This window comes from Pteropus medius, unplaced genomic scaffold (assembly GCF_902729225.1).
Source record: "Pteropus medius unplaced genomic scaffold, Ma_sr-lr_union100, whole genome shotgun sequence".
NCBI lineage: Eukaryota > Metazoa > Chordata > Mammalia > Chiroptera > Pteropodidae > Pteropus > Pteropus medius.
The window spans coordinates 2530031-2553220 of record NW_024350926.1 but is presented as its reverse complement, the minus strand read 5'-3'; the positions used below and the strand labels follow the sequence as shown (position 1 = coordinate 2553220).

Sequence of the window (23190 nt, the reverse complement as noted above, 5' to 3'; positions counted from 1 at the left end):
TCCCTATCTACCTTTCCTCCTCCCTTAGTGAAACGTTTACTTGATTTTAGATAAGTCCACCATTGGCAACAACCTCATTATTATTCTGAGGCTATTAAAAAGTATTTTAGCTTTTTAAATTTTGTTTGGTGTGGGTAACACATGTTCATTATTCAAACACCAGAAATAACAAAAGAACATACATAGTGAAAGACTTCCATCCCTGTTCTTGTGTACCAGTTTCCATTCCCCTATGCAGTAACCACTGTTACTTGTTTTTGTGTGTTTTAATATATTTTATGTTCTTTGTTTCTGATGGACTACAATTTGTAAGCCTAGAGATGAAGTGACACTTTATGTAAAGAATTTATAGTTGTGTAAGATTCTCCCTTCAAATTTTTAACAACTTATTTTACAAACATTGGAAATTATTCTATTTCCAGTTGCAGGAAGCCAAACAAATGGAAAAAGAAAGGCATCGACAGCAGCAGCATCTGCTGCAATCGCCCGTGAGCCAGCACGAGCCTGAATCACCTCACCTTAGGTACCTGCCACCTCAGACTGTTGATCAAATATCTCAAGAACATGAAGGAGAGCTTGATCCCCATACAAATGATGTGGATAAAAACCTTCAGGATGACACAGAGCATGAAAATGGATCTGATATTTCCAGTGCAGAAAATGAACAGACTGAAGCTGATCAGGCAACTGCAGCTGAAAGTAATCTTTTTGAAAGGGGTTCTGGGTGGATGGGTGTATGTGTATATATTAAGGGAAGAGTGTAGGAATGTGTTGTTGGTAAAGAGATGTGGAAAGTAATATAATATAATGGGTATTAGACACATTGTGGTAATTGTGGACTTTCTCCATCCTAGGTGATAAATTTAATTTTACTTCGACCCACGAGACATCTGTTAACAATACTATGCATTCATTAGCATCTCATGAGCAGTATGATTTATAGACTTGTTTTGGAGGAGATGTGTGTTACTAAAGAGGGTTATAAATGTCTGTTAGCATGTTATATAGGAACTTCAGTTTTCTTCTTAAATTAATTTCGCAGCAATCAAGAGACCTGTTTAGTAAAGTTTTCTGGAATGTGACTGAAAATTTTAGGAAATCATGATATTACTCAGAAAATATGATAAAAAAAGTACTGAAGCTAAATATGAAAAGAAATCTTTTGAGTAACCCCTGACATACAAAAAATATTTAGTTTATTTTTATATCGAGATGTTCTTTGACAGTATTTTTCCCAAGTAAATTTATAAGAAAAAGGTTACAAGATTACAAAAATTAAGAGATTTATTTTACAAATCTGTTTTTCTAAAAATAGTCACACGAAGTCATTTTCCTCCCCCAAACATTCTGTTTTAGCTATTCTATAAAATTGTTCGGTGGTTCCCTTTGTTTCTCCTTAGGTCAGTGTCCTGTCCATTGTGGTTGTGTGGACCAAGGATGGTTAGGGCTTGGTTACAGTTCATCTGAAATCTGTGATTTTACTTCACTTTGAGGAAACACTTCTATAATTTCAGCTTTTGATTTTTTTTCCCCCATATCTTTTCCATAGCTTAATAGTGGCATAAACATCAGCCGTGGCATAAATAGATGCTTTTGACAATTTTTAATACTTTACTGTTTACTTTAAAAGGGATAATTTTGAAAAACCAAGTATTCACAGGACTCAAGCTAAGAGGGAGTCTATACCGCGTGTGCAATTTATGTTTTTCTAGCCTGCTTTTGGCAAGAGTTAGATTACTTGCTTTGAATCACATCTCTGTCACTTACTAGCTATGTGACTTTGGACATAATAATTAACTTCTCTAATCATTTCCTATGTGTAATAAATATTATTACTGTTTCTTTAATCTTTTTCTGTTAGATGGTTTGTATGAGAATTGACTCTTAATTCACCAGTCATTTAAAAGCACATTTTAGTTACTGTGCATATTTAGTTATGTTGAAAATGATATTCAGAAGAGCTAATTTTAGCCAACTGGAGCACAGAAATACAAAGCTTAAGAATGGTAGAAAAATGATCTGTCAAGACATTTATGTTTTTACTCTGCAAAAGACTAAATGCTATTGTGTTTGGATTTCTTTTTAAAATAAGGTTAATGATTTGATATACTTATTTATCAAGTTTCCTGGCATTCAGTATTTTGTAGAATGCAGCAAACAATGATTAGAATCAGTGAGCAATAGGGAGGACAGGCTTCTGGAAACCAGAATTATGAGTAGTGGTCCTTTATAGTGGTGAGGGTGGGGATATAAATAGCAGCACTATCAGCTAATATGTGGTCTGAGGCCATTTGGTATAGGGCAACGGCTCCCAGAACAGAGTCCAGTTCCCAAAGCCTCCTAAAGTGCTAATTGAGCATTCCTGATGTATTTTCAACATTTAAAAAAACCCAGTGGAAATCCTATTTTTATCTACAATAATCTATACAAACTAACTGGAATGTCAAGTTTTATCGGTTTCTCTTACGTTCAGAAGTTCTGATTGACAGTTATATCTGTTTTGATTAATGTTAAATTGGGGAATGAGTTCTTTACTTTTGAAGTTCAGTTTTACATTGAGTGTGTAGGTTCCGTTGGGGAACAAATAGTAGAGAGGGGCCGGGAAGCACTGGTGGAGGCCCACACGGCCCTGTCTCTGCATCTTCACAGACCTCACTATCCTAGAGCACAGTGGTGAGCTTAATTAATCAAAGAAAGCTTTAATTACAATTAATGTATTTGGTGTGAGATATATTAGAAATGTTTCATTCAAAATACTTGAAAAAGTTTTGGTTCTTAAAAGGAATAATCTAGAAAATTCACATAAGTTGTGTAATTTATTGTCAAATGAATCATTGCTGAAATTGAATTTGTAAAATATTTTAAAATTTGGTTTGGTTATAAATTTTGAAGGTTTAACATGCTTCTAGTGTCATCTATTTGATTTTTTGCTTTAATTCATTTTTTAAAGAAAGTTTTTCATTATAAATATTTAGTAACAAGTTTCCAAAATGTTTTCTTGATTTTTTTTCTTCTTAAAGCATTATCTAAAAATGACATATTATATGATGGAGAAAACCACGACTGTGAGGAAAAGCCACAAGACATCGTGCAGAGCATCGTAGAGGAAATGGTGAACATTGTCGTTGGAGGTAGTGCATTTCACTCAGAATGAGTTTGTTCTGTCTTAAGGATTTTTATCTGGCTATGGAGACTCTTTATAATGTGTGAATGAAAAAGGACAAAAAAATAAGCTCTTTCTTAAATTAGTGAGAATGGGTATGTGTAGAAAATATATTTAAATATCTTTGCTTATAGAAGACAACTCCTTTTTTTCTCCAGCTTCAGTTACAATTTTACATAAAACCCACCTTTCCTCACCCCATTAAAAAGTGGTGAGTGCCATTCTACGTTTTGATTTTATGTTCGGTGGGAGAGGGGCAGGTGTGTATTCTCTATCCTCCTAAATGTGCTGAACTTTTTAATTAGAAAATGTTTAAATCGAATTTGGTTTTGAGTATTTTCTGTCTTTGTTGGAAAAATCATGACTTCTTATACCTTCATTATCACGACTAAGTTATAGTTGATATAGAGCCAGTTTCTATCTTATGGATTGCATTATAAAAATGTTATTTTGTTAGGAATTTTAATCACATTTTCATAAATACTTATTACAGATGTGGTTAGATTTGAGACCAATCCACTGAAGGTGATTTAATTCATGACATCTTGCACAGGACTAAGCATAGTACCTTACCACATATACTTCTAGAAGTATGATTAAATGATCTGAACCATATTTTCTAGGAATTCCTCCAAGATTTTGGTCCATTGATCATATCCTTCTTAGTTTTCCAGTGTTGTTAAAGATTTTGTCTGTCGTTTGTATTTCTCCTAGTAATTTTTGTTGGATTCATCAAAGGAGAAAGTAAATTAGTGGGCTCAGTTCACCACTTTGAAAACAGAAGTCTGCACTTCCGTTCGGGGGCAATTGGAGAGAGAATTAGAGGGAAAAAATAGAGAATAATATCAACTCTATAAAGTACTTTCTATGTAGCCCAAGTGATTTTATGTGCTTTACTTGGAATTATGCATTTAGTCCTCCCCAAACGCTGAGATGTTTGTGTGCTGTTACTATTCTTTTTTTTTTTTCCCCACAAATGAGAAAATTGATGCACTGAGGGAATTAAGTTAACTTGTAGGAAGTGGTAAAATGAAGATTTCAACTCAATATCTGACTTCAAAGCCTGAAAATAAAATCAGAAAATGTTTTCAACTCCTTTGAGAAATTTCCTAAAAAGGAAAGTATTATCAATGAATATTGATTATTTCTTTCAGAAATTTTGATAAAAAGAGGGAGAAAAATGGACAGTAGCTGAGGTGTGGCAAGAGATGAAGGGATTTTTTTTAACATGAAAAGATTTGAGTGTGTTTGAGTAGCAGGGAAGATCCAGCCATGTGTTCGGAATTGAAAATGTAGTATTACAGGAAAAAACTCAGAGGAGGAGGATACTGCTGAAGGCAAGAAGAGATGGATTTGAGGGCGAGTTAATGGTTCACCTTAGAAATGAGAGGGAAGAAAAAGACACATAGTTGATGTCAAGGAACTTTGTAATCAGGCAGTGGAGAGTGAGGAAGCCTGTGTTAAATTACCTACCTCTTAGCTAAGTGGACGGTGAAAGTCCTTTGTTAAGGGAAGATGGAGGAGGGGTGGTGGGAGGAGATGTAATTGGATGCAGAGAGAAAAAGATTTGGAATATGTGCTTTGGGGAATGATTATCAATTTCCGATAATCATTAAATCTTGACTTCTTCCAGAGAATTTTTTTTATATATAAGCATTCTTATATATGTAAGATGTATACATACAAAAAATTGTATTTAGTATTAGCATATTAAAGCTTCAGAGGTCCACTAGGGAAGCAAGTGTTTTGTGTAGTGCAGAGTTACCCAAATAGGTTTTTACCAGCGAGTATCTTTTTCATTTACCACTTGTTAATTGTACAACATACTTTGGAATAATCCAGTTTAATCTATCTAGGATATTCTGCTTTGGAGAGCAGAAAGCAGTTTCAGAGTAGGAACAGCAGATTTAGTCCTTTCATTACTTGACTCAATCAAAAATTGAGCACATGTTATCAATTATCAACAAAATTAATAATAGCTACCACTTACTGAGAACCAATTATGTTCTCTATGTATTTGTGTGTGCGTGTGCACACGTGTTTTTTGGCGATTCCTCATAGACATTATTATCTTTGTTGCTAATGAAGAAACTTGAGGCAAAGAAAGATGACATAACTTACCTAGTCAAATAGTGGAGACTTGATTGAAACACAGGTCTTTCACATTGTGAAACCTGTGCTCCTTATAGTACAGTATATTTCCCTAGCTTATAATTTTCTTTTAATTGGTAGGATGAGAGGAGCGGTTTCCTCCTTGATAACTGCTGAGTTATGGCTATAGACATCTATGCATTCCTTTTTGAATGTAACATGTTACAGCTTAGAGTAGTTCTGATACTGCAGTAACTTGGTGGCATTTGGATTATCTATATTTGTTCTACCACAAGTTATTAATTACAATTATAGTAATTACAAGTGTGATGACTTAGAGTGACATACTGAAAAATATTCAGGGTAGAGGCCATTATTTTCATAGCTATGTTCCAAAGAATATATTAGAGGTATTAATAGGTATTCTAAAAAAAGGAGAGGGCTCATGATAAAATAAATAAAATACTGCATATTGTATATCCCCTTTGGAGAGCTCAGTGTATTAGCAAATTAAAGACTATAATAAAGAAATCTATTTCCCAGCATTTCCAAACTCTTATTTGATAATTGTGTATTTTTTTTTCAAGGAATTTCTCTTACCATCTTAAGGCATTAGCATTCATCAGAACCCAATTTAGTTTAGTATATATATAGACTAAAAGTAAGCTTCTGTTTTGGCACATCCTGGTTAGTCTTTCATCAGCTGAGTGTGTTTCATTGCTATAGCTTCTTAAGGATCATATTTGGATGTATTCCAAATGCATATTTACTTACTAGTAAGTATGCTAACCTTTAAGTAGTGCCAATGCATACTACTTCACATCGCTTTTCTACCACTGTTTCATTTTAAATACTCCATGCTTTTTCAGTATACTTCAGTTAAGTCAGGTATATTTGCACATTTTTTATTCTTACTGTTTTAGATATGGGAGAAAGAACTACTATAAATGCAAGGACAGATGGCACCATTGGAGCTATAGAGGATGGTAGCGACAGTGAAAATATTCAAGCGAATGGAATTCCAGGAACACCAGTTTCCGTTGCATATACACCGTCCTTACCTGATGACAGACTGTCTGTCTCTTCCAATGATACTCAGGTATAAATGGGGGTGGGAAAATTCTGTTAATCTTATATATTTATAGGCTCCCAGCACCTCGTGGTTAATATATTCAGTTGATGCTGGTTGATTTCAGTTTGGGAAAATAACAACTTGAGTTTTTTTCCTCATTGATAACAAACCAAAACAGTTTATTTCTTTAATTGATAGCTGAATTTCCAACTCCAGTGTTTCTCATGTGTTCACATACTTCCCCATACCCCCGTCCATTGAAATTACATTTAAAGAGAAAATTCTTGTCATAGTTATAAGATAACTCTAGTATCATAGGATGAGAAAGAAATTTTAGAAATCTTGAGAACTTCATCTTTTGTTTAGGCAACAATGAAATTCATACTATGAAATTCATACTATGGTAGTGATAGCTCGTCCTCATCTTTCCTACCCTATATTTTGTGTGTGTGTGTTTTTTTTCCTTTTTAGATAAGTCCTCTAAATCATTGCCCCATACATAGGGGTAACTTTTCATAGCCTTGTTGACCGTCATTGCCTTGGCAGTCTCCATTGTCTCATGTCTGTCTGCCCAGAGCAGATAAAAAATAAACTAGGACAAAACATGAAGCACCCAGTGACAGCAGAAAGCATAGTTTAGGCTGCAGATGAGATATATTGTCAGGGCACAAAGTGCTAGTTTTGGTTACTAATATTATAAACTGGGTAAATTTTAAAGAGGTTATTTGGCAAAGGGAATATTTTAAAAGAATGCACTTTTAAGGTATTAATGTTGGGGTGGGGATAGGATGTCAAATTAAAGAAAAACAGTGTAGCAGATTCCTTATCTGGTTTCCCTTCCAATAAAACCCCACCTATTACTGAATTAAATAAAATATATAAAGACTGAAATGATTTTACATAGGCAAATGTCTTCATTACATGGTATTGTTAACTCGTTTAGGAATCTGGAAATTCTTCAGGACCTTCACCTGGTGCTAAGTTTTCCCATATTTTACAAAAGGATGCCTTTCTAGTATTCAGGTCATTGTGTAAATTGTCAATGAAGCCACTGTCAGATGGACCGCCAGACCCAAAGTAAGTAGGTAGCTGTGCTGCCTGATAAATAGTTTTTAAAGCTCGAAAATTACTGTAAGATACCGGGATTTTCTTTTGTTTTTATTGTCCTGTAAGATGTTGAAAAATATATTTTAGGGCTAGCTATTTATTTATTTATTTATTTATTTATTTATTTCCTCCCCTCTTTACTTCCCCAAACCCCCCACTTCTACCTCTGACCTATGGATGTTGCCGTTTCCCCTTAAGAACTGGATCTCTGAAGGTGGGGCGTCTCCTGCACGCTTGTGGCGTGCATCTAGGGCCTGGCGCACCTGGTCCATGGCTCCACCTGGGGTGCAAACCCAGGACCTTCTGCGTGTAAAGCAGACATGCTAACCACTGCACTATGGAGCTGCTTCCTATTTTATTTTTTTAAAAAGCCTATATTAAAAAACACTGAGTTCCAAAACTGCTAGAGTAGATACCTTACACTATTTCCCAGAGCATACCGACAGCTTTATAGAATTGTGCCTGGTATGTAGTAGGTGCTTAATAAATATCACATGATTGGCTGAACTCTTATTTCAGTATTTTAAGTAACTTTGGAGTTATTGCAGCCCTGTTAAATGTAGCCTCATACTAGGTTTCTGAAAGCTACCAGTTAAAAGATAATAAAACCTAAGAGAAAGAAATCTTAAAAGTCATAACGAAAGAGAATATGTATCCATTAAGGTCTGGAAAATGCTCTAACATACCTTTTGCCATGGGGAACAGGAAGTACCTTGCAATAGTAGTCACTTGTCTGATTCCCATCACACATCGTAGTTTAAATTGCAGGAAAGAGCAATTTTTGTAAGTCATCAAATATCTTTTGTGTGATTCAAGTGTAACTAATTCCTGCTTGTGACTGACTTTGGGAGTTATTAGAGAGGCGTGCTTTTCTAATGTTGCAGCATGATGTATTATAACAGGACAACTTTGGAGAAAGAAACCTTGGAGAAGGCCTGAGTGGCTTTGAGAAAGGGATTATGAAATGAGAAATGGAAGCAACACTACTTCATTAAAAAAACTCTAGAACATTTCAGTTTCTAAGTGTCAACTGAGAAGACTAGAAACAGTTATAAAAACTTTATTTTCTGAAATTTTGTTCTATTTTGTCACATTGTACTGATTCAGTGAGAAGCACCTATTAGGCCCAGAAGTGTAAAATTCTAAAATCTTTTTAGATCTAACTCCTTGGAGTCAGAAATATAATTTATTGACGTTTCTGTATTTTGAAAATATAAACTATACAGAAAAAGGATTAGGTTCCGATTGCAATATAAACTTTATTATATTTTCATAAGAATATATTTAGAATTTTTCAATTTTTTATTCTCATGAGTGGGAACGATAACTTGTTCAGAAATTGACAATTTTGACATGTCATTCTGAATTGATGAAGACCTACTTTAAGGAGGATATAACTTAAAAATTTGATGTTATTAGTGAAGAAGAATTAAGTTTATGACGTAAGTGTGACTGAATATAGCGTTTGGAATAAATAAAAGAACCAGCTGCTAAAGCATTTAAGTATAGCCTGCATTTGAAAAGTTGCCTGGGATCAGTATCCTTAGCTGGGCTTAAGAAGTCTGTTTCAATGGGAGAAAAATTGTATTTATGAAATCTGATAATTAAAATGCTAGACAGTGATCAGGATGGAGTGTGGTACAGTATATTGATCAGAAAAAAGTTTTTAAATTAAAGCTGAAAACGTGTTTTTCAGTTTTTTTTATTAAAAATTCTTGGAATAAATGCATAAGCTATTAAGAGATTCTAAAAGCCTCTTTGCATATTTTTCAAAAAAAAAAACTTTAAACAGTTACTGAAAAAGTAACCTTGAAGTTGTGCTATAACTTGTTAACACAACCAAAAGTTTTTATTAGTGTTTAGAATTTTTGAGTAGCAAAACTAGGAACAAAGTACATTAGACCTGTATATACTAAGTGTGGCACTTAATTTAAGTTCATTATGATTTCTAAAAAGTGAAATATGCTTGTGAAAAGAACAAGACAAATCTTGAAATTGTTTTTTGTTCAGAGGAACAGTAACTAATGTTAAAAATGTTAAAAATGAATGATTGTTTTCCCATTTTAAAAGATGAAATTTTGTGGTACAAGATGACATCAATGAAATTAGCCATTATTAGTGTCTAAGCTTATTCTATACTGTACTTTCTTTTTTATGTTGTAGAGTTTTCTGTTCCTCTCCACTTAAAAGTTTGTGAAAGTATATGGTACCAGGAAATATCTTAAGAACAGCCTTTGGTTACCATAACGCTAAACTTGTCCATATACTGTGCCTTCTTTTTTACATTTTAGGTCTCATGAGTTACGATCCAAGATTCTTTCATTGCAGTTACTTCTATCCATTCTGCAGAATGCAGGACCTGTTTTCAGGACAAATGAGATGTTTATTAATGCTATTAAACAGTACCTGTGTGTTGCACTCTCAAAAAATGGAGTCTCATCTGTTCCAGAGGTTTTTGAGCTTTCTCTTTCCATATTTCTTACTTTGTTGTCCAACTTCAAGACACATTTGAAGATGCAAATTGAGGTATGTTCTGCATTTAGGCATTGTTGAATATTTCATTTGTTTTATGTTAAATCAGATTATTAATACACTGGAAAGTTTTTCAGAATGCGAAATAATGTTTGTGTATTGTCACATACTGTTTTTTTTTTCTTTACCCATTCAGCTAACATGTGCCTACAAAGCACTAAACACTAGGTAAGAAATGCAAAATCAAGTTAAGACACAGTTCCTGCCTTCAGGGAATTTATGCTAGTTGTATAAATGATAGTTGTCTTGAATTAGCTAGGCCCTCACAATAATTTTGCCATTGTATATATAGTATGTAATCACGGTTTTGGTTATCTTAAAAGAAAGCTCTAAATTTATATACTTTGTATGCATGTATATACTTTTAAGCCATTTAAGTTTTTGGCACTTTAAAGCGGTGATCGAGATGGATTATATTTTTTGGCTTATATTTTAGGACATAGGATGTATAAATCTAGTGTATATATTAGATTCCTAAAGTTTTCTCCCAAGATCTTTGGAAATAGAGTAGCAACCATGTGGTTCTAAAATACTTCCAGAAACTTAGCAAAACTAAATTTGGGAGTCTTCCAAACATGTCCGCACATATCGTACAAGTGTACCAATTCCTGATCTTTTGTTTTTACCTTCAAATAATTCTGTATTTAAAAGTAGTACTTTATGTTTTACAGACTTAATAGGTGCTTTTTCCAACTTGTCATTTGTTAAAATAGTTTTGTTTGGGACATTGTATATTTTAGAAATACTTTTATGCTGGTCAGCTTTTGCCTTCATGTTATGTTTGATACGATATAAAAGTTACATTTCAGTTTTTATTTTTTATTTAATTGTAACTCAAGACTAAAAATTCATTAACCCATAGAAAGCATAAATTATTTTCCCAGAATTTCAAGGTAGTTAGGATAATTATATTATCTTTTATTATTTTTGATAATCTGTTTAAATTTATGTAGTACATTATTATGAGAATGAGACAGAATAAGGGCTTGATGTGTAAAGTGAAAGTTTTTCAACTTGGACTGTATTTTTGGACAGGTAACAATTTCTGGTCCATACATGTTGTCAAATTTTAGAAGTTTGCCATATACCATATTAAAATAATGTAAGCATTTAACAGCAGTTGCAATTTTCACATAGTTTTTTTCCCCCATTATCTTCAGAAACTACAGATAAGAGACTTAAAAAAACTTTTGGAACTTTTGCTTCTGTAACCTGCTAAAAGTCTTTCATTTGATGATCAGGCATTTAAATTGCCATTCGACAGTTTTGGAAGACTTTGTGTATCCAGTTACAGATTCTTTGGACACTGAGACTCTACTTCATTAAGTGCTGTTTAGTAGACTGTGAAATATAAATTCTTATGGAATCATATATCACAAAAATCATTTGAGATTACTATTTTTGTAGAGTAAATTTGATACACAAAGTTTTTGTAAGCACAAATTTAAAAGGAAATACTCTGAGAAATTTCCTGTCTTCTCATAGATGGTAGATTCTTATTACAAATTATTGTAATGTCTTTTTTTTTTTTTTTTTTTTACGATAAGGTTTATTTCACTCACCATTGTCCCTTATGGGGAGATTATGGGAATAAAACAAGATGAGTATAGATATGCTTTTGGAAACATAGAACATATTTAAATGCAGGGTGAGCTGTGTTGCAGTTGGAGAAAACCCAACATGCGAAAACTTAAATTTGCAAAACAAAGTTGAGATTGTTGTTAATGAAGATTCATTTTATGAGACTATTCACTTCAGAGTTCCTATAAGGTGATTTTTCCATGGGCATTAACTTATATGTCTGTTTTGGAAAATAGTTTTAAATAGTCGGAATGTATGTGCCTATTGGATATGGCACAACTTCTCAGACCTTGGAATCGGATACTGCTACCCTCATTTCCTATTCCTCACTGATTTGCATTCAGTACCTGCATTTTATCATAGCAACTACTAAAACCCAGGTTTGCAAAAACAATGATGTCATTGAAAGAATATAGCATGGACTACCTGATGTAATGTGGACCCTGTGAATAATCTTTCAAGATACCTAAGAGATGTGTTTCCTTCTGACTTTTACCTCAAAAATTCTCCTAGCATCTCTCTGAGTTTGCTGCAGCATTCTGGGTCACCTCGGTGCAGTGTTTGAGAACTGTGGCCATAAATATTTATTGAATGCCTATCGTATGCCATGCAGTGTGGACACGGTGCTCAACAAGAAGGATATGGCCTCCACCTTCTTAAAGCTATAGTCATGCAAGAAGTACTGACATTAAGCAAGCAATAGAAAAGTGATGAATTTTGTGAAAGAAAAGCACATTATAAGGGTACCTCATTCAGTTTGGGGAATTTTGGGGGGAGAAGTTGTTAGTCATAAATACGAATTTCTGTATGTTGTTTTTGGTTTTCTTTTTCAGTCATCCCCTCTTAGATCACAGTCACCTTTCTAAAATTTGGATTTGAAAATTCTTAGCTCTTAAATTGAAATTTATTTAATTAGGTTGATTAACTGCTTTGTGCTTGACATTATTTGGTATAAAGAATAGTGAGCAATAAGTTTTTAGTTTTCAGACAATAGAGATTTCCACTTGTGTGAGTAATTATGAAAATATAACAGTATGTGTGAAAACTAGATCTTTTTTATTGTGTGGATTATATCATTTACTTTTAAATCTAGGAACAATAGGCTTGACCAGTAGTATAATGTCTGAAAAACATAACTGATAAACAGAACATAGTTTATGCTGTTTGGGGTGTTAAAAAATGAATTATGAGTTCCATTAGTTTTGTCAATATGTTCAAGAAATGATCACCCAGGGGGTCTCCAAATCCTTGTAGATTTCTTTTGTAGTGGCTGTGTGACAGCAAATAGTAGTGTGAAGCGCAGTGCTCTTGCTGCATGGGCTAGTTTAGGTCACCCACCCAAGTTATTTTAGTCCTGATGTTTCAGAGATGGACATAGGAGGAGTTGAACTCCAGACCATCCTGGATCCCAGCCTCCGCTCTGCAGCTTCGGGCTGCGTAAGAAGTGATAACAAAAAACGAATCATAAACAATATTTTAAACAGACCTTTCCCCCTAATCACAGGTATTCTTTAAAGAAATTTTCCTATACATTTTGGAAACTTCTACCAGCTCATTTGACCACAAATGGATGGTTATTCAGACATTGACAAGGATTTGTGCAGGTATTTGAAATTATCCTTATTATCTTATTATATTTAAAAGGTTAAATATACTCATATACTATATGCCTTTTGTTAATGTATTGTATTATTACAGATGCTCAGAGTGTAGTGGATATTTATGTAAACTATGACTGTGACTTAAATGCAGCAAATATATTTGAAAGACTAGTAAATGATCTATCGAAAATTGCTCAAGGACGGGGCAGTCAGGAACTTGGTATGAGCAATGTCCAGGTAAGAACTCTGAAAGCATTTTTAAATTTAAACTTTGCTGAGGAAGTGCACTGTGTTTGCCTTAAAAGATCTTGTTTTGGTTCTTATTGTGAAATATTTTCTAGGAATTGAGCCTGAGGAAAAAAGGTTTAGAATGCTTAGTGTCAATTTTGAAGTGTATGGTTGAATGGAGTAAGGATCAGTATGTGAATCCCAACTCTCAGACAACTCTCGGTAAGGTGATGTTTTGAGTTATAATTCTTTGTCATTTTAAGTGAATGATACTTTGGAGGATAGTTGCAGATGCCATTAAGCCAATTTCATGATGTCTTTATTCATTTAGCTGACGAAGAAGCATTGTCTATAAGCAAATAATGAGCTTTAAAATTATAAATTTCCAACTTAGTTATCCAAACATTTTCTTTCTAGATCTTCCTAGAAATATTTTGAATATCACATTAAAGTGAAACATATTTATGCAACTTTTATAGTCATAGAAGTAACATACAAAAGCCGGTATATTTTAAGAAGATTGAATTGTTCATCTATGTCTGACGTTTACCCTTAGAGAAAAACTCGTAGCTGCGGGGCTGCCTAGAGTAATCCTAGTCCATTGAGAGAAAACTGATCCCCATGAAGCATGAGCTGAGAGCGGAAACCAGTGGACACTCAGCACAGGGACTGCAAAAGGAACTCCTTTTAGTGGTGTAAATTGTATTAATGGCACCTAACACTTTATTTATACTAAACAGATATCTAAGCAACATTGAAATATCTTGCCTTATTTAAGAATTTTTTACTTTGTACATTTTTTTTCTTTGACAGAATAATTTATCCGTTTTTCTACTTACAGGTCAGGAAAAACCCTCAGAACAAGAGACAAGTGAAATCAAACACCCTGAGACAATAAACAGATACGGAAGTTTAAATTCCCTGGAGTCAACATCATCATCAGGAATAGGCAGCTACAGCACACAGATGTCTGGCACTGATAATCCAGAACAATTTGAAGTCCTAAAGCAACAGAAAGAAATAATAGAACAAGGGATAGATTTGTGAGTGTCTGATTTTTAAGGAGCAGTGTGATCAAGTGTCCCTCTGCCACTGCTGTGCTACCCCTGTCCTGGATTCCACTACATCTTCAGCTTATTTTTTTTTTTTGCCTTATTACCACCTGTCAGTGAGTAAAGTGGGGCATGGTTCCCCTTATTCCTGCAGTCGATCCCAAACAAACCTTTGTAATGCACGTTAAATTTCACACCACAATTTATTTGCTGTTTTGTGCATCTGTGCAGTTTTGCGTTATTTAGTTCCGTAATAAAATCCCCTATTATATTTCCTAAGTAGGTGACAACTCAAAAAGTTCGAAGTATGAAACTGCTAACAGCTAGCATTGCTCCTTTATAGGTTTTATATGTTCTCCATTGCAATTGTGCTACTCTTGTTATTGATCCATTATTGTTGATTTCATTTTTATATGCTGATAAGGTGATAACCTCCCTTTCCCACCTGGCTCCTCTACCAAACCTTGAGAGGTCAGTTCTTCATTAGGCCTGCTCCTGGACTGTTTTTCTTGTCTAAATGCTGCTTTTCTCCTTCGTATTGCCCATCTCTTGTTTCAGAGAGATACTGTAAGGGAAAAAGAACTTGTTGATCTTTCTCCATGAATTTAGCTGCTGTAAACTTAAAAATTTCCTTTTATCTTTAGTTGGCTTACTACTTCTGCTATAAAGCATTTCTTCCTGACTCTTAAGCAATTCCTTTTGATGAATGCCTTTTTTCAGAGTTAATATATATTTAAAAATTGATAAAATGTACACATATTCTTTGTCATATACAGTCTCACAAAATTGGCCGAAGTTGCCATATAATACCTCTATAATTTTTCAGTCAATATTTACAAATTGTCATGTGTTCCAGATGTACACAAGGTCCTAGAGGAACTTGACGAGTGAAACAACCCTTGCTTGTGAGAGTCTCAAGGTCTAGTATGTGTAAACAGATATTCATATTAAAATTCTGCTGTTCACTCACCAAACATGTGTCTGGTACTTGGGACTGTGTACCAAGAGCCATGATGGACACTGTTCCTTGTATGTAAGATTACAGTCTAAATCTGGACAGAATCTATTTTTAAATGGTACTGCGTACAGTCCATAATAGAGTGTTGTACAAAATACTGCCAAGGTCTGATAGATAACTCTTATTTGAATTACTTAGGGATGAGAAAGAGTTATCAAATGGATTCAAAGTGGAGGTCTCCCTAGCTTCTATCCTCCTCTCAGCCACAAGACTTGCCTTCTGCTTCATACTGTTAAGAGAATGCTTTCATGTTATCGCGCTCCCAGTGTACTCTTCCACGACTGTTCCTCTCATGTCACTGTGTCCTGTCCCTCTTCCCAGTTTGACCATGCCATATCAGTATGGGCTGTTTATCTCCTGCATCCATCTTAGCATTTCCAGGGTTCTGTCCCTTACTTTGTAACTTCTAGGTGATCATGTACTATCTCACAACTCTCAAGTATTATTTTTAACATAAATAACTCTACTGAAGTCCAGACTCATATCTTTAATTTCCTGTTGGATGTCTCCACTAGCGATTGCATAGCTTCTTACACTCAGCATGGCCATAGCCAGATTTATCAGTTTCCATTCTCTCCATAATCAGCACCCCGATACTCCTACTACAAACAAAAGACAAACAGAATGCCCTATTTCTTTATTTCTTATTTAGCATAGTAACCCCAGCACATTACTAAATTTGTAAGCTAGAATCCTGGGAGTTACCTTAAGTTTTCCCTTTGGATCTAATCTGTCACTAAATCCTATTGATTCTACTTCCTGTCTGCAATTTATTCTCTTCTCCTCATCTCCCATAGTTCTCTTAAGGCAAACCATCACCATTTCTTGCCTTGACTAGTATAATCTTAATTGACTTAACTGTTGATCTTTTTTATTCTTTAGTCTTTCCTCACACTTAGCTAAAGCAATCTTTCTGAATGCAAGTCTTGGTTCTCTTTCTCCCCTTTCTTGCTTGTATAGAACAAAGCCACAGCTTCTTGTGATGGCATGTAATACCCTTTATGGTTTGGATCTGTAGGACTCTAAGCTTCATCACTTGTTACTACTTGATCTCACCTCATTGTTCCAACAATGCAGAGCTATTTATTATAATATGCCGTTTTATACTTTCATGTATTAGTATGACTTTTTCCTCCCTGAGATGTTTTTTCTTAATATTTATAAAGGATATAGTTATTATTCAAAGTTCAGTTCCATAGTCACCTTCCCCAGGAAGTATATCATGACCATCTCTGTTAGTCACTTTCTCTTCAGTGCTGTCTTCTCTGTATACATTATTTGTTGCATTTTTACTATTATAATTTTTTTAAATCTTGTTTCTTTAGTGTGAGAGCTTCTGGAGAGCAGCTTTTGTGTTTATCTCGCTGAAAAATGTTTGATTTTAATTCGCGTACATGGTGGTGGTTGATTTAGAACTTAATGGGGGAATCATTAGGACAGAACAGGGAAGGACATTTCAGATCGAGGATGGCATGTGCAGCGGGCACAAGAGGAAAGGGAGAACATTTGAGGACTCCTTCCTGTTAAGCATGCCAGGGGCAGTGTGGAGTGGGGGTGATAGGAAGTAAGAAGAAAGCATTGACTGGGACCAGATTATAGAAGGCCCTGTTCTCCATGAAGAGCAGTTTTTGTCTTGTTCTTCTTGGCATTGGCCATACTATTGAAGGATTTTAAGCAGAGGAACAGCAGCATCAGCTTTCCTTGTTGGAAAGACAACTTTGCCAACAGCCCGAAGGATGTATTAGAATGTGAACAAAACGAGATAGACCATTTAAGAATCTTGCAATACCCAGGTGAAGTAAATGATCTGGAAACAGAGGTGACATTTGATTGAATCACCTCTTTAAGCATGAAGGAGAATTCCCTAGTGAGTGGAGCAGGTGACAGGCATGCAGAGAAAGTAGACCGCAGATGCATTATGTTTAGGGGACGAGATAGGATATGTGGGAGTATATGAGAGAGAGGCTGTGAGAACCTGGAGCCATACTGAGAAAGGTTTTGTGTGTCAGTCTAATCAGTTTGGGCTTTATTTTGCAAATATTGAGTATCTGGAAATTTTTTTTTTTTGTATAAGGGAAATAATACAGTCAGATTGTGGCTAAAGCAGAAAACTTAGAATTAATGGGTATATGTAGAATGAGCCAAGATTACCTAAGCAGTAAGGAGAATATGTGTATTAAAATTATGAGGTATTTGAACTATTCATATCCTTACTCAAAGTTCATCAACTACATGGCAACTATCTCACATAGTCTATGAAATGATCTGTATGAAGGATAATGGTGGCTTCCATTTGAGACTCTTTTCTAAAAAGAAAATAAATAAAACTTTGCATACTGTAACATTTTTTGTACAGCATTGATTATATTAAATATATAATCATTTATAATTATATAAATATATAATTATCATTTATAATTATATAAATATATAATTATAATTATGTGATTATGTAAATATATAAATCATTGTCATGCATTGATTGTATTAAATAATTTTCTGTTTTCTAAATGCTATTATAAAATTTATTGCAGTTTAGGTCTTTTTTAGGGAATACAAATAATTTTCTATTTCTAATGTTCTTATAACTTTATCTAGATTTAATAAAAAACCAAAGAGAGGAATACAGTACCTCCAAGAACAAGGGATGCTTGGCACTACACCTGAAGATATCGCCCAATTCTTACATCAAGAGGAAAGATTAGACTCTGTAAGAGTACCATTTTAGTTCATTCTAACCATTTCTGTACAGTTCCTTTTTAAATTAATAATAATACATGTTGCTTATTTAAAATGCCTTCCTAAGTATATAAGTAAAACTTAAAGAATAACCTATGTATTCTTAATTTTGCTTTTGAATTTTCTAAACTCAGTACCTAGATTTTTAAAAAATAAACACATTTAGTATTTTAACTTTTAGTTCCATGTTTGAAATAGTTAACCTATAGTTAAAATCTGCGGATCTTATGGATTTTTCTGTTTTAAATTGGCTGTGTGGCAAATGTAATATTCCATTAGGACATCGGTTTCTTTCTTTTGTTCTTTAGACTCAAGTGGGTGAATTCCTGGGAGATAATGATAAATTTAACAAGGAAGTCATGTATGCATATGTGGACCAACATGACTTTTCAGGAAAGGACTTTGTTTCAGCCCTTCGTATGTTTCTGGAAGGATTCCGTCTTCCAGGGGAAGCTCAGAAAATCGATCGATTAATGGAAAAATTTGCTGCAAGATACCTAGAATGCAACCAAGGGTAAGCAAGATTCAAATTCAAGTACTTATTGGTTGGTAACTATATCCAAAACTCTGTGCTAGGGAGCACTGGGAGATTCATAACCCTCTGCCCCCAAGGAATGCAGATTGTCTGCACTCTGGGAGTGATAAGATAGTTCCATTAAGAAATTGATATGAGCTAGAACATAAATCCTAAAAAAAATTAAAAGTGCTTTGGAGTTTGAGGTGATTTATTTAAATGAAACTGTAAGACAATAAAAGTTTATAACATACATTTATTTTTCCAGACAAACCCTTTTTGCTAGTGCAGACACTGCTTATGTTTTGGCTTACTCAATTATCATGCTGACCACAGATCTTCACAGTCCACAGGTACGTTTTCTTCCAAGCCAGTTTTATAATAAATAGTATGCATTAAATAAGTTCTTCTGAATTCAGTTAAGTAATAGTTGAAATTTTAATCTTAGTTAAACCAGTTAACAAATTGGGGTATTTAATTTGGGGTAATGTACATTTTACAAATGTAGTTTCTGGTACTAATTCTAATTATAGACTTTAAATATCTATAAAGTAAGTCTGTATTTGTCTCTTGACAGCTATATAAAGCTTAAGATAAATTTTAATCTAAGAATATGTTTGTAGTTCTTCTGCCTGTAGTTATTTTACAACATGGAAAAACACTATATATAAACTATCTTTTTTTCTTTTTTCCACATTTCAAACTTAAACAGTAGGGTGATTAGTATAGTGATTCTTCCTGTGCCTGTCGCCCAATTTCCCCAGTTATCAACTTAAGGACAATCTTGTTTTCTGTCCCATCTCGCACCCAAGTCATTTTAAAGCAAATCCCAAGTATCATGCCATTTCTTCTGTATTTATTTATTTCACTGTATGTCTTTGTATAGCTCTATTTGAACTACAGTACCATTACACCTAAAAATTAACAATGATATAAAAATATCCAGTATCCAAGAATTGTTCAGATTTCACTTGCCTCATAAAATTCATAATTTCTTCTTAAATATTGAGGAACTATCCCTTGAGTTCTGATATTCACTAGCAAAAAAATTATTTTTAACATTTTACGTATTTTATGCCTAGTTTCTAAAAACATGCTTTGGTATCCTTGAAAATTATCTTTATGAATTAACCTATTTTCAGGAATTTCTTAGTACTTCTTAGAAATAGGCATCTAATGATATCTTTTTTTCTTAGGATGTGAAATAAACTATATACTTATTGCTAATCAGAGATGTAGTGGAACAATTAAAATTCAGTTAGTTTAAAATTAAACTTTGCAAATATAAGGATTTTTTTGTGTATTTTGAGATGTTTAAAGTAGGATTAATATGGAACGTATATACCAAATGTATGTAGGGAGATTATAAACAGCTATTCCTAGATTTAAACACCAGAATTCAACAACTATGCACTTACCAAGGATTACTTGATTTTATATAGACCTTTTTTTAAAAAAAAGATCATTTAAGATTTTAATCATCTAAAATTTTCCTTTGTCATGTTACTGACAGTATAGTAAAAGCAGCATACTTTCAAGATTTTCATTATCTAGCATGATACTTTTTTCCTTGGGTTTATAAGGGAGTCTACAGATTAAAACTTACTTGGATATCTTTATATCAGTCTTTTGTCTGGTTTTTCAATCTAAACAAAAAGAATTATGTTTTACACTACTTCCCTTTGCTTTTCGAATGTTATATTTTTAAAAATTTTGGTTCTGTAAATGAATTGTCAATGTTATATGCATCTGTGTCTTATTTTTCTGTACATATGTACATTCCTGTGTAAGTTATTTTTAGGAAATATCAAAACTTCCTTTAATGCCCTTTCGTAGTACCTAGATTGTTAAAAGTTTCTGAACACATACCAGTTAGGGAGCATTATCTTGAACCAGTGTCCTGTCTTCGTAGCACTAGTTCCTGTCTGGGGGACGTGTGCTTGGAGTCTTAGTCTGGCCATGGTAGCGTGTAGCCACACCACTCACTCCCTGTCAGACTGCTGGCTAGCGTCGTGTGTTGGTATGCAGTCTGCACCTGTAGAACAGTTTATGAGTTCCTACGAAACTAAGTGGCCTGTTAGAAAGAAATTGAACCCATAATTATGACCCCATGTGATTTATGATTCAAGACCATATGAACTATAACAGTGACATTTTTAAAGGACACAAATAACTTTAAAAGAATCCCTTAAAATGAATCCATGTTTTTAGTTTTCAAAGTTAAAACATAAATTTTAACAAATCATTTATGTTCCCTTTTCACCAAGAATATGTATAAACTACCTTTTTAATACAGTGAGAGTCAATGAATTTTTAAAAATTTGAGGTGTATATAGTTTTATCCTAATTTTCATCATTAGTTTTCATCATAACACTGGTTTCATGTGATTTAAGCACTAAAACTAGGCACAGCTTAATTTAAGCACATGAGTATAAGTCAAGAGTAGAGTGTTCCATAAAAGATAAGCAGGAAAAGAGAAATAGAGTTGTGTTTTATACTGTTCCCAGAATCCCATAGTGGCAGAATTATTCTGCCTGAGCAGTGCATTTGATCACATGTACTTGAACTTAATGTGTCCCTACTGCCACTCCCTGGGAGCATCCGCCCCTGCCGCCCTGCTAGGATACACACACACTTTACTGCTATTTTGGATTTTCTACCAAGACTTCTCTTGGTCTCTGATTGGCATGATGCTGAGATATTATGCTGTGCTCAGAATTACCAAGTATCGTTAAACTTCTTTTAGACCCTCACTGGCAGCACTTTTGTGGTCTTTTATTTTGGTATCCCAGGGTCATTGTTTTTTAGTATTCCTCAGAACTTCAGATGAAATGGCTTGCTTTCTTTTATATTTTTTTAGCGCTATGACTCAAGATGAATTTTTAAAGTTAAAATGTTAGAGATTTTTTTTTTCCCCTTGAATAATAAGTTACATTTGAAAACTTTTATTATGATATTTTCACATTTTTGAAAAAAGAGTGCTTCTCCCACCCTTTTTGACACTCTAGAAAGATCTCTTTGCATAGTAATCTGAACTAAATAAATGTTTGTATCTCAGTTATATTCTCTGAACGTTCTGGTTTCTCTGTAGTTACTTTTGCAAACTTCTGATAACTTGCCTGCTTATTATTCTATGTACCTTCTTGAAAATTTATAGGAGGCTTATCTTTAGAAAAGTTACCTTTAATTCTTTATAAAAAAAGATGGAAGAGTATATTTAATTAAATAAATGTATCTTCAGAGACATAAGACTTCTGGATTTTGTCCATCTGGGTTTTTGGAGATACAAAGCGTAAACATTTTGGCTGTGCTAATTCCCAAGTTTGATCACAGGGCCACCATCTTACAGACTTGTACTCCACAAGTGGATCGAGGTGTGCAGTAGGACATTGTTGTTCACAGCACTCTGAAACAAGACAAAACATTCCAAGGATGCTTTACCCAGATCACCTAATAACAGTTGCCATGATGAGTCAGAGATTATCTGGTTTTCAATAAATTTTAGCTGTTTTTATCCTACATCCATTGTCATGTAAAATCAGCTTTTACATTATTGGCAACACATTTATGTTTTTCTGAACTAAAGATTTGAATCTTTTTGATACCATGTTTCTAATAATTGTCATGTTCCTTTCTTAAGTACTGGTTAGAACTCTTAAACCTCGGACAAAAAAAAATTTTATTCTTCATCTGTTTTTTTATTACAGATTATTTGTGTGTACACCAGAGCATAGTGAATTAGTATATGCCACGATGGATCATTGCTGTCATTTTCTATGACTTTCTTCGTTTTAAATATGTTTTGCTGAGTGTTTTCCACTTCCTGTCCTCAAAGTATTTAGAAATTCTCTAATGAGTATTTAAAGTCTTAAAATATAAGTGAATTTTTAATGTTAATTTTTAGGAAATGTAACGGTTTTTCATTTCTAGGTTAAAAATAAAATGACAAAGGAACAGTACATTAAGATGAACAGAGGTATCAATGACAGTAAAGACCTTCCTGAGGAGTACCTGTCCGCCATCTATAATGAAATAGCTGGAAAAAAGATATCAATGAAAGAAACAAAAGAACTAACAATCCCTACAAAATCAAGTAAACAAAGTAAGTATCCAAACCAATTGAGTCCTGGTTATTCAGGAGGAAAAATATGGGTTCTTAAGAGTTTTTCACTTGGCTTAAAGTATTATTCTAACAAGAAGTATCATAATGTAAAATTTGCTGATATGATTGTTTTTTTTCTCCATATGCTAAAGGAAGATAACTCTGACCAATTATCCATGGAAAATGCTATATAATATGTATGGATTAGCGTGCATTGAATGTATACTTGTCCATTTAGCAGTTAATCTCAGCACGGATTCGGAGGTCAGAGAGATTGGGCAGGCAACCCCAATAGTCAGACTTTAACTCAGTACTTTTTCCTGCTTCCTTATCTATAAGCAACATTTTTACATTTCTTCATCTATCATTATATATAAACAGAAGCTGGA

At 33.8% G+C, this 23190-nt stretch overlaps 1 protein-coding gene across 2 annotated transcripts in view; it reads left to right on the top strand.

Annotated features, from left to right (window-relative positions):
- Positions 1–23190, top strand: part of ARFGEF1 (ARF guanine nucleotide exchange factor 1) — a 99161-nt gene that overhangs the window by 37686 nt on the left and 38285 nt on the right. For both annotated transcript variants that reach the window (XM_039841808.1, XM_039841809.1), the window contains exons 6-18: positions 423–699; positions 3021–3131; positions 6178–6353; positions 7270–7403; positions 9725–9959; positions 13051–13150; positions 13245–13384; positions 13489–13597; positions 14217–14418; positions 18044–18155; positions 18493–18698; positions 18967–19051; positions 22630–22801. In XM_039841808.1, coding sequence (XP_039697742.1) covers positions 423–699; positions 3021–3131; positions 6178–6353; positions 7270–7403; positions 9725–9959; positions 13051–13150; positions 13245–13384; positions 13489–13597; positions 14217–14418; positions 18044–18155; positions 18493–18698; positions 18967–19051; positions 22630–22801 — 2059 coding nt within the window. The remainder of the gene's footprint in view (positions 1–422; positions 700–3020; positions 3132–6177; positions 6354–7269; positions 7404–9724; positions 9960–13050; positions 13151–13244; positions 13385–13488; positions 13598–14216; positions 14419–18043; positions 18156–18492; positions 18699–18966; positions 19052–22629; positions 22802–23190) is intronic.